At 52.7% G+C, this 16,579-nt stretch overlaps 1 protein-coding gene across 1 annotated transcript in view; it reads right to left on the bottom strand.

The window, feature by feature from the left end:
* Positions 1-16,579, bottom strand: part of LOC149274977 (staphylococcal nuclease domain-containing protein 1-like) — a 130,773-nt gene that overhangs the window by 4,005 nt on the left and 110,189 nt on the right. Inside the window, exon 15 of the mRNA XM_089505068.1 lies at positions 13,318-13,459. Within this exon, the coding sequence (XP_089361194.1) occupies positions 13,318-13,459 (142 nt within the window). The remainder of the gene's footprint in view (positions 1-13,317; positions 13,460-16,579) is intronic.

The raw sequence follows: 16,579 nt of genomic DNA, 5'->3' as shown, positions 1-16,579 counted from the left end.
TCCAAAGACATTTGTTTTTCTCTGGAAAAATAAAAAGTTGGGACAAAGTTGGATTAGGGAATATTTTTTTTAGAACGATGAATCAAATACTTAAGACAAGGCGCTGCTCACATATTTACTCCCACAAAACTGCTAGTGGCAATTACGTAAAAGGAAGACTTTTATGGAAGATATGGTACACTGTCAGGTCATTGCAACTCCTGGACCGGGTTTCCTTTGTTCAGTTCTTTTTAGGGTGCATTATGTCTGCTTGACACTATAGATGAAGAGAAGAGACAAAACAGTTTTCTTTGGTCTACTAATGTTGATGGTTTCTTGTATTGCTTTTCGCTCACTCCTATTAAAATGGCAAAGCCCAAGAGTGATGGCAAAAAAAAATAAAATTATTAGCACCATTTACATATCGAAAGGCATAAAATTACTGTTTTTGATATAAAAAATGTTGGTTTCAGAAAAGAAAGAGGCAGTAAGGAGCATATTGCAAACATGCACTGCGTAATAGAAGGAGAAAATCAATGTGTGCTTTATAAATCACTCTGGCTGAAGGAAAGCAGAGAAGGAACCAGCCCAGCCTCATGGGCCTGGAAGCAGCCCCCAAGCAGCCCCTGCCTCTCATGGACTGCCCAGAGGGACCTGTGCCAAAGGCAGGACTGAGAGAGCTGCAACGGGTGGCCCTTGAGGTCTCTTCCAACTCTGTCTTCCTAAGCTTCTTGAGAACTGGGTATAGGGAGATACGAACCGCCAGGAAGTCTGGGCCTAAGCCATGTAAGTCAGGGCAAGAGTGTTGAGCTGTACCCAGAAGTGAACTGTCAGGCCAGGAAGCCATCTCAAGAGGCAAGTTATATGTTCCCTGCAACCAAGATCTGCCCATGCTCCATGGCCCCCTTCTCCAGCGCTGGATCTCCTCTCCCTGGGCAGAAGGGAGGTCAGTGGGAAGAGATGGGGTCTCCCCAGGCCATGCAGCAAGTGGGGTGGGGGTGGGGGGAAAGGCCGGGACCCCCACCCTTCAGCCTCCAGCATGCAAGGGCCACCTAGAATGGGGGTTGCAGTCCACACTGCAAGGACACAGGAACACACACGAATGCACATGCGCACGGCCAGCTCAGAGCGCTGAAGGAAAGCCAATGGGCCCAGAGAGAGAAAAGGGCACTAGTACAGCAAAGTTGAAAACATATCTGAGAAACCTTCTCTCCCCCTTTTAAAGCGTTGCAGCCAAATCCAGTTATGGAGTTAGAGAAGCAAAATGGAGGCGGGACTGGCCCAGCCTCTTGCGTTGCGCAGGACTTCTGGAAAGCGGGAAGGAAGGGTTCACAATGTCTGCCGTGACTGTGAGACTGCAGGCAGACCATGCCATCCAGGAAAAGGGCGGAAGGGGAGAGATGGCCTTGCAAAGGGGGAAATGGTGCAGGCGGTGGCAACAGCAGCAGCAGCAGCAGCAGCAGCAGCAGCAGCAAGCCCAGAGAGAAGTGGAGTTGGGAAGCCCCAGCAGCACAATCCAGGATGCAGGATGCGAAGGTCTGGGTCCCGGTTGCAGCCTCTGAGACACAGCAAGGCAGAGAGAAGGCAGGTGAGGGGTTGGCCTGAGGAGGAAGGCCAAGCCAGCAGCACAGGAGCCCCTCACTCCAAATGGGAGGCTGGCTGCTGGGCTGGATCCTATGTGGGGCATGCCAGAAGGTGCTGGAGAGGATCTGGACCGTGATGCCTTGATCTGGGCCTGTCCTGCTTGCCAACGTCCCATGCCAAGAGGGACTGGGTGGTACTTGGGAAGGAGCGTGTAAGAGAACAAGACTGGTTTAAAGGAGAAGGAAGGATCAGGGAGGAAAGCAGGCACGCCAACGGCATTTGGAGCAGAAGACAAATACAGGTGTGTTTCTCTGCTAATGCCAGATGCCACTATGCCCAGGCAAGGAGGAGGAGGAGGAGGACAAGGGCTCGCTGCTAAATCAGAACAGAGACAGAGAGGAAGGACTTTAATATTTGAAGGGATGTCACATTGAGGATGGAGTAAGCTTGTGTTTTGCTGCTCCAGAGAATAGTGTGCAATAGAGCAATGGATGCAAAGTACAAGAAAAGAAATGCCTCCTCCATTAGGAAGAACTTTCTGACGGAAGAAATGTTGGACAGTGGAAAATGCTGCTGTCTTGGAGGGTGGTGGATTCTCCTTCTTGCGAGGCTGGGTGGCCATCTGTCACAGGAAGGGCTAGGGTTGCGCATCCTTGCATGGCAGAAGAAGGGGGTTGCAATGGATGGCCCTTGAGGTATCTTCCAGCCCCAGCATTTCGTGAAAACTGGGAGCAATGGAGCATTGGGCTTTCCAAACAGAGTGCAAGAAAAGTATGAACTCAGCGAGCAGCAGAGGAGGGGGCCAAAAAATCCCAGCAAATCCCCTGCTAAAGATTATGCGGAAAGGACTGAAAATAGGACGGCCAATATCCTCCCGCCTTCCCGCAAAATGGTGGAGTGACCAGTTTGGAGTGCTGTGCACAGTCCCTGCTCCTGGCTCCTCCTCAAAGGGGAGAATGGAGAGCTGGGAATGGGGCAGAAGGGGGCACAAAGAAAGAAGCCCCCTCCCCAGGAGGACATTTGGCAAGATCTGGGGAAGCCCAGCTTAGGGAACAAGGCAAGGGAGGGAAGGCAGGAGACCAGAGCCACGCAGGGAGGGAGGGAGGGAGGGAGACTAGAACCACATGAGTCCCCCCCCCCCACTGCATCATGCAAAATGGCAGGAGATCCAAGGCAGAGAGAGAGCTGGGGGGGCTGCCAGGAGGGTCCAGAAAGGGGGTAATGCTCCCCACCCGATGTGAAGCCAAAAGCTTTCATGTCCGGCTTCCATAGATCTTTCTGGGGTTCTGTGTCCATGTTCTTTTCTAAATTTAATTAAATTTTCATTTGGTTACTTTCCAATAAAAACCCTCGATTCTTGCAGCTGTTTTTGGGTTTCATGCTTCACCTCCGACTTCTCGCCTTCAGCCGCATTTGCCTCTTGCCTTGTGCCGTTTCTTCCCTTATTGTCCGTTTGCACACAGAACTCAGAGCCTGATCTCTAAGTCCGTCTGGAATTTCCTATGTCCTTAAATGTGCTACTTATTTAAATAAGCCTGAGAACAGAAAATAATTCTGATTTGTCTTTTAAGTATCGAGAGGCAGAAATCCTGTCTGGTCCAAACGGACGTATTCTTTGAGAACCTTCTTAAGTCTGATGCCAGAATGGATGCTAAGAGTTTATAATCAATGTTGAGGAGGGAGATGGGTCCGTCGTTTGTCATCTCCGTTTGTTTATCTCTACCTTCTTTTGGTATTAAAGTGATGTTTGCATTTCTCCATCTTTCCAGTAAGTCGTTGTTTCTAATATCATTTCATGTTTTTTGAAGAGGTATCTTAAGTTCGTCACTAAACGTTTTGTAGCAATTTGCCGAAAATCCGTCCGGTCCGGAGCCTTATCACTTTTTAATTTTGGTATTTCTTCTTCTATTTCTTGGACTGAAAAGGTTGTTTGTTGTCTCCAGGATGTTTTTTTTATGTCTTGTTTATCTAAATAGTCCGTTATCTCTTGTGTCGGGATATTCTCTCTCTTATATAATTCGAGTAAAAATTCTGAAAAGCCGTCATGATTCTGTCTTGTCTTTGAATCTTCAGTCCATTTGTTATAATTCCCGTAATCGCGCTTTTTCGCTCTCCGTTCTCAATCTATGTCAGCCATTTTCTTGATTTATTTGCTCTCTCGAAAGGTTTTTGCTTCGTTAATTTCATTTTCCTGTCCGCTTGTATTGTGATTTCTTTGTCAATTGTTTCTTCCCAAATTTTAATTGCTGATCAAGTCTGTGGCTGTTGGGGCCTTTGACTAATTTCCTTTCGATTTGTTTAATTTCTTCCTCAATTTTCCTCATTTCCTGATTCCATTTGTTCTTTATTATCTCTGCTCCCTTCTGAATCCAAAGCCTCTCGTTTTGCTTGTGTCCCGCGTCGTTTTCACAGAGGTTTCTTCATTACAGTTCTCTTTAAAATCATTTTTAAGGTTATTTTAGCTTTTTTAATAATAGCCATTTACTCTCCAGTTTAATTGATTTCTTCCTCCTGCCAAAGTCACTGTTATCAAATCATGGTCAGGAAGTAGTTTGGGTAGACTTTCCATCTTTTCAGCCTTAGATACGAAGGGCCTGTCGATGATCCTTGAGGCAGATTTGTGTGTTTCTGAGAAGTCAGTGAGACCTGGGCTTTCTGGGAATAGCTTCCTTGAGGCTTCGCCTGAAGACATTTCCTCCGGCAAATCGACGGAGGAGTCATTTTCCTTGCTTTTCCTCGGTCGTTTTCTTCTTTGGAGCCCCATCTTTGCCAGGTTCTAGAAAGGCGCTCCGATCCTCTACTCGGGTTGTTGTCCTATTCGGGTTTCCTTGGCTGTTCATTTCCCCTCTTTTTGGAAGACTGTGTGTTGTTTTCCATTTGGCGCACAGACGTCTATCAGGAGGCATTTACTATCTCCTATCACAAGTCCAGTCCCTAAGTAGCGTCTTTCATTGTCTTTGAGTATTTCTTCAGCTGTTATGTTATTGTTAACATACATTACAACACCGCTTTCCCTTTTTTCATTTGAGCATATAAAGGTTTGGCCTAATTTGTTATTTTTAAGGTAATTGGAGTCCTTCTTTTTGATTTTTGTTTCCTGTCGGCAAATAAGATCTAATTTCTTCTTTCTCAAATAATGAAATAATTTACTGCCTTTAAATTTCGAATGTAATCCTTTGACGCTCCAGGATCCTATTTTAAAACCCATCTTCGCATGATCTTTTTCTGTCCTTTATTTGAACATTACTATTATTACTACGTATTTCCCGGCTGCAAGTGCTTCTTCTGGGAAGGCTGGTTCTTCTCCTCCTGTTTGCCCATTGTCTTTCTCTTCTTGTGGCCATGTTCTAGAAGAGTTTCTTCCTGGCGTTTCGCCAGCATCTGTGGCTGGCATCTTCAGGGCAAGATGACGATTCACAGAGGTCTGCGAAACATCAGGAATAAACTCTTCTAGAACATGGCCAGAGCCCGAAAAGCCCACAGAAGGCTCCCCAGCCGCTCGCCCCTCAGAAACTCGATGGGATTTGTAGGCCCTGACGGCTCCGAAAGCAGACTGCCGGCCCTGGGCTGCCAGGAGGGAAGCCATGCTGTTTGCTGCCGGAGCCTGAGCAACGGGGAAATGGTCCTTTTCCCAAACATCTGTCAAGAGCAGATGTGCTTGTGAGGGATGGGAAGGTGGCGCTGGCCCCGGGGGAGCTGTGTGACGTTGGTGGCGGCACAGCACTGGCAAGCCAAGGCTTGCTCTTCCCAGACCCCCAAGAAGAGAGGAGGAGGAGGAAGAGCAAGAGGAAGGGGGAGCAACACAGCTGGCACCATGAAGGGGGGTGAAGGGTCTTTCTTCCTTCTCCACTTGGCAACATCCAAAGGCCCATGTGGTTTTGTTTACACGGAAGGGAAGCAGAACCACAACAAAAGAAGCATTTACCATTTGGGTAAAGAGACCCACAGCTCCCTCCTGCAGCAACAGTCAAATGGCTGCGCCGTCCTTAAGTGATTCTCACAAAGGGATGCTCCAGGAGGGAGGAAAGCACAGCCGTCTCCCGAAGGGGCTGCAAGCAAGTTTAAAAGGCAGAGCAGATCTCTGGCCGCCAAAAGCCCCCTCCCTGGCCCTTGCTGAGCAAAGGGGTCCCCAGAAGAGGCAACTCAAGTCCAGAGCTTTGTCAAAAATCTCTCCCTCCATGAGACAGAGATGGCTATTCAAAGCAGGAGCAGAATCTGCAGTGGGCTGCAGGCGCAAGTGGCGCAGCATCCCCCACTGAAGTGCCAGGCTCTGGGGCACTCAGGAGAGGTGCAAATGGGGCCGGGACCAGAGGGGCTTCCAGTCCTCTTGGGAGAAAGGTGAAACTGACCGATCCAGAGGAGCGCTGCGGGAACAGTGCAGAGTTGCCTTTGCAGGCAGAAGAAGAGGGCCCCAGCCCCATGGCCCACAATGGAAAGCAGCGAGGGCCCATAGCACCAAGCCAGGCCAGCTGAAGTGAGTGGGGGCACCTCTGAGCCCCCTTGAGGAGATGGGCCCCGGAGGGCTGCCTCGTCCCATCCGCTCAAGGGCTGCCAGGGCCAGGAGAACAGGACACCCCACACTTCCAGGAGGGACCAAACGGCTGCCTCTGCCCCAGAGGGGTTTGGGAGGGACCTGCGAGACCAGGACCCAAAGAAAGAGGCTACAGCTCTGTTCTCCTGCAGTTTCAACAAGAGACGCATTTTACGAGTGCTTTTATGCTGCTGTTTTAATCATTTATATTTTATGTTTTTATTGTTTTATGGTTTTACTTGAATGCCTTGAGAGGGCCTTTTGCTCTAGAAAGATGGCATAAAAATAATTAACAGATTGATTTATCATTAACCCTTCTTGTTCTGCTCCAAGGCACACTGGGGCCTCATACCTCCAACTGCAGGCAGGGGAGCCAGAAATGCAACTGGGCTTTGTGGAAGGCGAGGGCCATGGGGCCCCTGGTGCTTGGGGGCCCAGAAGGAAAAGGGGCCTTGGGGGCAGCGATGATAAAGGCACTGTATCCCGGGAGGGGACCCCAAAGCAGGGCCAGAAGGAAGGACCCCACCCTTCGTGGGGATGATGTCCGTGAGCCCCCAGGACAGGGAGGGGAAGGATGCCCCCCCAGGTGTTACATCGCAGGGGCCAAAGAAAAGCTGCAAATGGCAGGAATGGGGAGGGGGCTGGGGGAGGAGCGTTTCCTGCTCCCCCCCATACACACACGCGCGGAGGGTGAGGAAAAGCCTGGCCAGAGGAGGCACAAGGCACCACTGAGGTCCTCTCTCTTGTCTACTTTGACAATCCCCAATTAGCTTTAATGAGGAGCTGTAATGTACCAATAAACAGGAGATTGTGCACAAGGAAGAGTACAAGATGGGCCCTGCTGCATGTGGTGTGGCAGCAGCTGAAGGCGAGGATGGGGGATTCACAGCCACAATACCATGCAAGGGCAGCCAGGCCCACAGAGGGGTCAGGCCCAGAGGGTCAGGAGCCCCTTCCACTACCCACCAACTGGACCCCTGGCCGGTCCTGAAGACCCTGGGTCCCCTTTCTCTTCCTTCAGCTCTGCTGCCCTTGGGCCGGAGTGAGGGGAAGGCCAGGGACAGTCAGATGCCAGACCGTGGGGCTGTAGAGCTGGGGCAGGGGATAACCCCCTCCCTGGCCCGACCCATCTGCCAGACTTATCAGCCCCCTTCCCTAGCATGGAGTGGGGGCAGCCACAGGGAATCAGCTGCACAGAAGGCTGAAAGAAGGTAGACTGATGGGGGGCATATGGGGGACCCTGGGGCGAAGTGAGGGGGGTTTCTCTGGACTGCATGAATGCTGCCCCTCCTTGCCAAGGCCAGTGGGAACGGGATCAATAAGGAAGCCCCCCCATACAGGAAGGGGTTCCCCCTTGAGACCCTTCACAGCAAGGCACAGCAACTGCCTGGGGGCAGTGAAGTGAGTGCAACTGGTCCCAGTCCCTGTAGCGTAAGCCCCCCCCCCCCTTTCAAGGCCCTCCCCACAGAAGGAGCAAAGCCTCAGCCTGAGCCCCCTACAAAGCCAATCAAGACCAGGCAGAGGGCATTGCAAGGGCTGCCACCTTCCCACCTTCCTTCCTTCTTCTTCCCAACTTTCCTACTCCAGAAAGCCAGGCTGGATGGCTGAAGGGATGAATTATGGCTTCATCTGTCATTTCACTGATAACTTACAGACCCAACTGAGATGATATATAAATATGGGAACACACACAGGGCGGCCTCCCCATACAGATAAATACAGTACCACCCTTCCCCCAGGGACGCATCTCCCATGAATTCAGCCCGGCAAGCAAAGGAGCTGCTGGCTGTGGCTGAAGGGAGCAAGGGGGTCTGCAGCCCCCTGCCCCTGCCCAGGAGAACCCAGGGGGAGCCTGAAGCCTACCCTTTGTGGGGACAGCAGAGGTACCGAGAAAGGAAGGACTCTGGAGACTCGGCCCCAGCTTTCCTGACCAGAGATGCCCTGAAGAGCATACCTCCTTGCAAGAGTCGCCTGGTCGGCCACCCATCTGCCCCACGTATCCCTAGACTTGATGCCATTATTTGGCAATTCATTCATTGGCCCATTACCACCATTTTGTTCTCCAGGCCAAAATTCCAACGCAAGAAGCTTCAGGGGGTTAAGCTCTTCAGGACCCCGAGGTGGGAGATCCTGGAACAAGCCCCACCCCAGTGGCAGAAATCCATGTGGCCCCCCAACCACCACCACAGACCACGGCCAGCAGCCTCTTCTTTCTTCTCAGCGTTGAAGGGAAATGCTCCCCCTTGGCCTACAAAAGATCCCCTTGTCCAGTGAGCTCCCCACCACCCAGGTCACCCTCTGGCAGCTGGACACAGTCAGACAAGCTTCTGCCACTGCAGGCTTTGTGGGGCACATGGGGCCCCAAGCCCACCATGGAGCCACCAAGCAAGAGCAGGCAGCAAAGCCCCCATTCAGCCCCTCCAAGCAGCCAGTGGCTGATGGGCAACTCGGGGCCAGTGCCCCCTCCCTAGGTAAGGCTGGCACCACCACCAAGGACATCATGGCACCCAGATGGCGCAACGACAGGGCCCTCCTGGCACCTAACAAAGACAAAGTGCATTACTGGCAATGGCAATAAAACAACAACCGGAGAAGCACACAGTGGTCAGGTGGTGCCCCAAAGCAACTGCCCCTCTGGCAGAGACCCCAGCCCCCGATTCCCATTTCTAAGTAAGGTGATCGAGTGAGCGGTCCCGTCCAACTCCAAGCAATCTTGGATGAAACCAATTTTCTGGACCCATTTCAAACTGGCTTTAGAGCACGTTATGGAGTTGAGACTGCCATGGTCGCCTTAGTCAATGATCTCCGTCTGGGCATCGACGGGGGAAGTGTGACCCTGTTGGTGCTTTTGGACATCTCAGCGACTTTCGATACCATTGACCATGGTATCCTTCTGGAGCACCTGAGAGAGCTGGGCATCGGGGGCACTGCGCTCCAGTGGTTCCGTTCCTATTTCTCAGGAAGGTTCCAGATGGTGCAACTGGGGGACACTTCCTCCTCTAAGAGGGAACTGACATCTGGTGTCCCTCAGGGAGCTATTTTGTCCCCCACTTTGTTTAACATTTACATGAAACCGCTGGGAGAGATCATCCAGAGACACAGGGCGCGGTGTTATCAGTATGCTGATGACACCCAAATATGCTTCTCTGTGTCTCCGACTGATGCAGTGACCAAGGATGGCGTCTCTCCTCTGAATGCCTGCCTGGAGTCGGTCATGGGCTGGATGAGGGAAAACAAACTCAGTTTGAATCCAGAGAAAACGGAAGTACTGGTGATAGGTCCCCCAGGCCTTAGAAAGGAAATTTATCCACCTGTCCTGGACGGGGTCACACTTCCCCTGAAGGACCAAGTTCGCAGTTTAGGAGTACTTCTGGACTCGCCTCTGCAGTTGACATCTCAAGTAGATGCGACGGTCCGAAGTGCTTGCTATCAACTTCGGTTGATATGCCAACTGCGGCCCTTTCTGGGCCAAAGGGACCTTGAAACTGTAGTACATGCTCTGGTAACCTCTCGATTAGATTTCTGTAATGCGCTCTACATGGGGCTACCCTTGTACCAAGCCCGGAAGCTTCAGTTAGTGCAAAATATGGCAGCCAGATTGGTCACTGGTGCGTCCAGGTTTGACCATATAACACCTATCTTGAAAGATCTTCACTGGCTGCCCATTCGCTTCCGAGCGCAATACAAGGTGTTGGTCACTACCTATAAAGCCCTACATGGCTTGGGCCCGAGTTACTTGAGGGACCGCATCTCCCCATATGATCCGCCCCACACAATCAGAACATCCAGGAAGAACTTACTGGTAATTCCACCTTCCAAATATGTCTCCACATCCCAGATGGCCTTTTCAGTGGTGGCCCCACGGATGTGGAATGATCTACCTGAGGAGCTCGTCTGACAACCCCCCTAGAAACATTCAAAGAGAGGCTTAAAACTTTTTTGTCAAGCCTTCCCCCCTGAAGAATGAAGTTATCTATCCTGTTGCCATTGATTCCCTGCTTACCCTTGAAGGCGAATGATTGTGCTTAGAGTTCTGTAATTGTATGGTTTTATTATGGGATTTTATCCTTTTATGAAATGTCTGTATGGTTTTAATTGTCTGTACATCGCTTTGATCTGTGGAAAAGTGGTATATAAGTAAAATTTATTATTATTATTATTATTATTATTATTGTTATTATTATTGAGGGGGGAGATCTGAGATTGCTCGAAGAAGAAATGACACCCCTCCCTCCCTGGCTAATTAGTACACAACTTACTTTTTATGACATAACTAATGCCTTAGAGCCTCAGGTAGAGGGGGGAAGAAGCCCCTCCAGCCAGCTCCCGCTGCAAGGAGAGAGTGCCCCCTCCCTGAGCAATCCTGGGCATGGGGGGCAGTTCAGTTGGTTGCTAAAAGGGCACCCAGGGCTCACCCCGCAACCCCACTTTCCATACCAAGGGAGCGAAGCCATTGGGCAAAGCCCCTAGAAGGAGGAAGGGGCTGGGGAGCAAACCCCCACCTCAGTGGGGCAATGGGCATAAGCTGGAGGAAGTGTTGGGGGGAGGAAGTTTCCAAATGCCCACATTTGGCCTCTGAGCCCCCCCCCCCAACCAACTATTCAAGAGACTCAGGGACGCTTTGAGGATGCTGGGGGGAGAGGGGCTTCTGAAACTACAAAACCACCGGTAAATGAAGCCTCCAGTGCAGAACAATGCTTAATATTTTGGAACGGGGCCCATTGGCAGCACCACCAGGCCACAAAAACAGCCTTTTTATGGGTGTGGGGCCAATCAGGGGAGGCATTCCTGCTCCTGGGTCTGCCCTGACTTGGGGAGCAAGAGAGTGGGGAACCCTTGCCATTCCCCCTGATGGGGGGCACAGCTGTCTCCCTCCAACCCAACCCAACCCTCCCCTTCCCTGTCCGGGGTGACTGTTGAGTCAGGGAACCCGAATGTTTCCATAAAGAGTGCAATTCAATTAGCGAGGCACAAGGCACGGCAAAGGCATAAGTCACCAGAGCCCCACTAATGGCATAAATAAGGGCTGGGAGGCCAGGAACACAATGACACACAGTGGCACCCGCTTGAGTCATTCAGGCCCCCCCAGCCCCACTGGTACCTCCAAGAGGGATATCCACTGGGGCAGGGGGAGGCCCAGAGGCAGAATGGCTCCATTCCTGGAAGGCAAGTGGGTCTTCTCCCCCGGCCCCAGCAGACCACCCCACAGCCACTTTGGCCCCTCGGCTGCCCGTTCCTCTCCTGCAGGGGACCCACAAATCCCCAGCAAAGAGAACCAACAGCTTCCAAGAGAGAGAGAGAGACGCAGGAAGGAGGAAGTGCAGGGCTTCTCCAACCGTCAGGGAAGAGAGAAGAGACAGCCTCTTTCTCACACTCACACAACACACAACACACAGCACAGATGCTCAGAGGCACCAGTCACAATCCCCTCCCCGCAGCCGCCTGCACAGGGAAGGATTCTGCATTTCCGCCGGCCTTTGCATCATCCTCCTCCTCCTTTTCTCGGCAGATGCATCAGGAGTTTGCCCTTCTACAATGGCATCTCTTATTTATTTTTTAACATAAGTGGGAGTTTTAGCGCTTATTAAAATTTTAAAATATCAGAGGCTCTGGAATGAGGAGTCTCGTTTTCTTGTCTTTTGCCGCTGCTGACTTTAGGACTGGTTAATTATAAATAAGGTTCAGGGATGAGGTTTCCGTCTTACACAAATGCCCGGCGAGCTGGCAAGCGCCTCTGGCCTCGGGGGCTGCCCACAACCCGCTGGCAGGGAAATCTCAGCCTCCATCTGTTTTTTGCTAGGCTCTGGCACAGCAAAGCCACCAGGCACCCAGCAAGTACAGGGCCCCCAGGACCATCTGTGCCTGGTGTCACGCCATGCGGGAAGGAGCAGCCGCCATGCCAACTGCCAGGGCCTGACCGGCCCACAATCAGAAGGGTGAGGGACCACAGGGCCAGAAGCCACCACCACCCTTGCCACCCAGATGGGTCAGGAGGGAGGCTCACAGACCGCCATGTGCCCCCTGGATGGGGATGCCCCAGGGCCGAGGAAGGGGCCTGTTCCTGTGCCCCCCTTCCTCTCCCTGAGAAAGGGAGGGGCATGAGGGAGCCTCAGGGAGTAGCAGCCCAGTAGAAAACCAGAAGCGTCACAAAAACAAATGTGAGGAAGAAGAAGACCCAGGGGACCAAAGGGGCTGCCTACCTCGGCCACCTCACATGCTCTCCCCATGGGGTCCCCAGAGGGTCTCCTTCTGACCAGAGAAGAGGTGGCTGTGGGCATCTGTCAGAAGGAAAGGGGCAAAGATGAGGAGCAGCAGGCTCAGCACACCAAGTGCAAGGTGGCAACGGCTGGGAGATGCAGGTGGGCACACCTATGGCCCCCTTCAGCCCTGCTGGGGTCCCTGGGTTTCTCCTCCAGCACCCCACTCACTCCCAGTGAGTGCCAAGCCCAAAGGCAACCGGCTGTCAGTCTGGCCAAAGTGCTGCAAAAGGACAGGTTGGGGGAAGATGAACCTTCACAGGTTTGGAGGTGGGTGAAAGGAAGAACGAGGCCCTCCTATCTCCCCAGGAAGCATTGGCAGATAACAAGGGGAAGGGGCATCAGGAACAGGTGGCTACCTTGATGGGGGTCTGGAGCCCAGGCATCTCAGAAAACCATGGGGCTGGCAGAACTGGAAAATACATGCTGCGTGTGTGCAGTGACGGGGAGGATGAACACCACTTGGGTGGACCGAGTGATCAGCTACCTCCACGTGCTCCATGGAGAGGCCAGTCTGAGACCCACAGCCCAAGGAATTCGTGGATGCCCAGGCAGCCCTGGCACAGTGCCCCAGCTCAACACAGCTGTGCCCAAGGACATTCACAGGCAGAGACTGGACAGCCCCCACTCAAGCAGCCTCCTCTGTGCTTCTGTGCCTGGCCCTCTCCACCCCACAAGGAGACCTATCATCCACACCACAGGCTAAGCATAGAAATGTCCAGGAAGCTGCTTGTGCTGCTGTGCCATTTATCTCCTCCATCATCCAAGACCCCAGGAAGGGGCAAGGTGCTAGAGAGAGACCCCCAGCCTGAAGGCTTTTGAGAATGACTGGAAGGTCCTATGTCAGCCCCACATCCTGGCCCGGAGTGAAGACCCACATGGACCCTTGCCCCTGAGACCAACTTACCCCCAGCCTATGACATACTCCCCCTCCCATGTCCCCATGCACTTGGCTGGACGGCTGACCTGCAAGCAGGAAGGTGATCAGGCAGGTTTCCTTCGGCAGGTAGAGCTTCAGGCGGGAGCCACTGAAGACGTACTCCACCACGGCCTCCGAGCGGCCGGCCCGCTGCAGGAAGGGCAGGAACTGCTTGGATTTCTGGGTGTCCTGGGTGGGAAGGAAGGAAGGGATACGTGTCAGGGACATGCCCACAGACTCCCTGCCACATTGCCAGGGCCAGCCAGGCATACGCACCTGCTCTGGGGCCTAATAGAGCCCAGCCAACAGCATAGAACCACCATGACATGGGCAAATGGCCCTTGGTGCCCAAGGGGCCCTTCATCAGAAAGTTCCCATCCCCTCGGCCAGTTCTCCTCAAGCCTCTGGCCTGTCCATCCCTACCTTACCCCCCAGGCCAAAGCCTCCGCTCAGTGGAAATCTACAGCACTATATAAATATAGTAATAATAGTAATAGTAATAATAATAATAAATTTTATTTATATACCGCTTTTCCGCAGATCAAAGCGGTGTACAAACAATTAAAAAACCATTAAAAACATTGCATAAAATAGATAAAATCCCATAATAAAACCGTGCAATCACAAACATTTTAAACACAATCGTTCATATTAATAGTGGAAGGGCAGATCCTGACCCACTCTCTTTTTCTGACAACAGCAAGCCAGCCTAGACAGCATCTCTCTCACACACACACACACACACACACACACAGAGATCCCAGAAACTGTCACGGAATGAAACAGCAGAACCAAGCGCTCAGCCAAGGATGCCCGTCCTGTGCCTGGTGGAACAGAATCCCCCATGGCAAGAAGGGCCACTTGCCTCTGCTGGCCCAGAGTGGCACCAGGAGCACTCCCTACATTCTTGCTCCCCAGACCCAAAGCACAGAGGCGAGTGCCAAGTATGCCCACCGCTTGCCCACGTGCGTCTTCCTTCTCCAGAGGGGCAAAAGAAGCCACCAGCCAAAGTGTCTTCTCCCCCACTGGCAGTACCATTTGGAACTCACAAGCCAGGGCTGCCATGACTGCTGGGCTCTTCCCTCTGGGTTTCTTACTGACTTCTTCCAAACTGCAGCCTCAAGCCCTGCACTCTGCAATGTTGCCAGGAACAAAGATGGAGAGTGTCACCCAGGCAGATCTATTTCACCCAGATGTGTGCCAGGGGTGTGGGGAGGTACAGGGTGGGAGAGCCAGGGGGCAGCTCCTCCAAATGAGCACCAGCCAGCAGGCTCTCGGTTCGGCTCACCCCTTCATTTAGGAACATGGGCTGCAAAGGGAAGCCAAGAAAGCAAAGCCGGCTCCAGCCGAGGAAACTTTGACAGGAGTCCAGCTCGGCTGGACTGGGCCTAGCCAGTCCAACCCCCAGGTGGGAGGGAGAGATGGACTGACCCCAAAACTCCTGGGACCCTTGCCCACCTCACCTCCTGCCCCAGATCCTGCCCTGGGCCCCCCAAGAGAGCCACCAGGCCCCAGATATTTGCCTCCCTAGGGCCCTTGCAAAGGCTCCTGGGGAGGTATTAACAGAGGAAGAGGAGAGGAACAACGTGCACACATCTGCATGCACACACATCCTTCTGCCCTTGCCTTGTCCTTCCAGAACAGATGTGCTGTCAAGAAGTTAACACAAACACAGGAGATGACAATCTGCAGCTCTGCAAAGTATGTGTGTGTGTGTGTGTGGGGGGGGGTTGTTGCTTCTCTCAACTATTAACCACTTAAGTCTAACATATGCAAATGTGACACAGGAATAACTAATGAAGGCTACTAATTAGTGGCAATCACCATTGTGTCATGTTTGATTAACATGCAGAAAGACTATATAGGGGGTGAAAACCCACTTCTGACAGGTGGGGAGGGGGCTCCCCTGCCTTCCCCTGCCTTCCCCTGTCCTCCCAATGCTTCCCCTTCCTCTCTTCCAGCAAGGGCAGAGAGGCAGGGCCAGGACCTAGACCCTTAAGCAATGACGGGCGCCAACCACTCTGGCAATGGCACCAGGGGATCCAATGGCAGCACTGGTGCCCCCCTCCCCCCAGTGGTGCTGACAGAGCCCTTCCCCATTTGTTGGCAAGGCTCAAGAGCCGCCTCTCCCATCTGTACGCCACTGGACTCCAGGACCCTCCCGATGATTTTGGGAGGGGGATCTGGCTGCTCCCCACTGGTGAGGCAGAACTGGAGCAAAACAGAGAGGAGCCAGGCATTGTTCTCCTGCTAAACCTCCCCAGCGTTAATTATCTCCAAATGGAAAGGATATTATGCATAAACAGAGTGGAGAAAAGTAGAACCATAACTCTACTCTTATGTGAAGCATGGCCAATTGTGCAAAATGTATGCAAGGACTTTGTAGAAGGGTGGGAGCACATGTGTGCGTGTGTATGTGCAGGGACGCTCGCTCTGTTTCTTCATGCAATTGTGGCTCTGGCAAAACTACAATGGAAGGCAGAGCATTTAAAGCAAGAAGCGAGCAAGCACAGATTTGTCTTACATGAGTTAAATTATTTAGTAAATTACTCCAGAGCAGGATTACATGCCTTGAAGAAGAGTGGGAAGAGCAGAGGCAGGCAGGCAGGCAGGCCCTTTGCCTCTGACTGAGAACGGCAGCACAGCCACTGGGAAGCTGCGCCCAACTGGCCAGGGATTCTCTCTGCAAGTCCAGAATGCCCAGGCTGGCGGCGAGGAGGATGGCAATGGCGAGGGAGGCAAGGAAAGAGGGCAGCCAGCCAGGGGGGCAGGCAGGGGCTCAGCTCCCCAGGGCCTCTTTCCCAGCGCTTCCCTCAGGCTGGCAGGGCATGGAATGTGCTCAGAAGCAAGGCACTCCTCAGCTGACAAGGAAGGCGATCGCTGCTGCTGCAGCAGCAGTCGCAGCAGTTGCAGTGGCGGCAGCACATTTAATCAGATGCCTCCAGGCACCAGGCTGGAATTAGATCACCTGCCCACGGAGTCAGTTTCAAAGCGTTTAGCCAGAGGAGCAGTATCTCTCTCATTTGCACAGCTGAGCCGCTCCAACGTAATCAAGGTGCCTTAATGAGGAACCGCAAGAGGCCTTCAGGAGAGTCCTTCTGCCCGGGCTTGTCTGCCAAGGCAGCACTGCACCTGGAAGATTATCTGTGGAGGGTGCCCAGAGGGGAAGGCTCTGCCACCAAGCCAGAACACCGGCTTCTGGATGCCCAGCAGAGCCCCTGACCGGTCGCCTGCCTGCCTGCCTGCCAGCCAAGGAAGCAAGGGGTCCAGGGGGACGAGAAGGACCACTGCAGAGCCTGCCTGGTTCAA

This window comes from Sceloporus occidentalis, unplaced genomic scaffold (assembly GCF_023333645.1).
Source record: "Sceloporus occidentalis isolate IW3139 unplaced genomic scaffold, rSceOcc1.0.p SCAF_307, whole genome shotgun sequence".
Lineage (NCBI taxonomy): Eukaryota > Metazoa > Chordata > Lepidosauria > Squamata > Phrynosomatidae > Sceloporus > Sceloporus occidentalis.
This window is presented reverse-complemented; position numbering and strand designations above follow the sequence as displayed.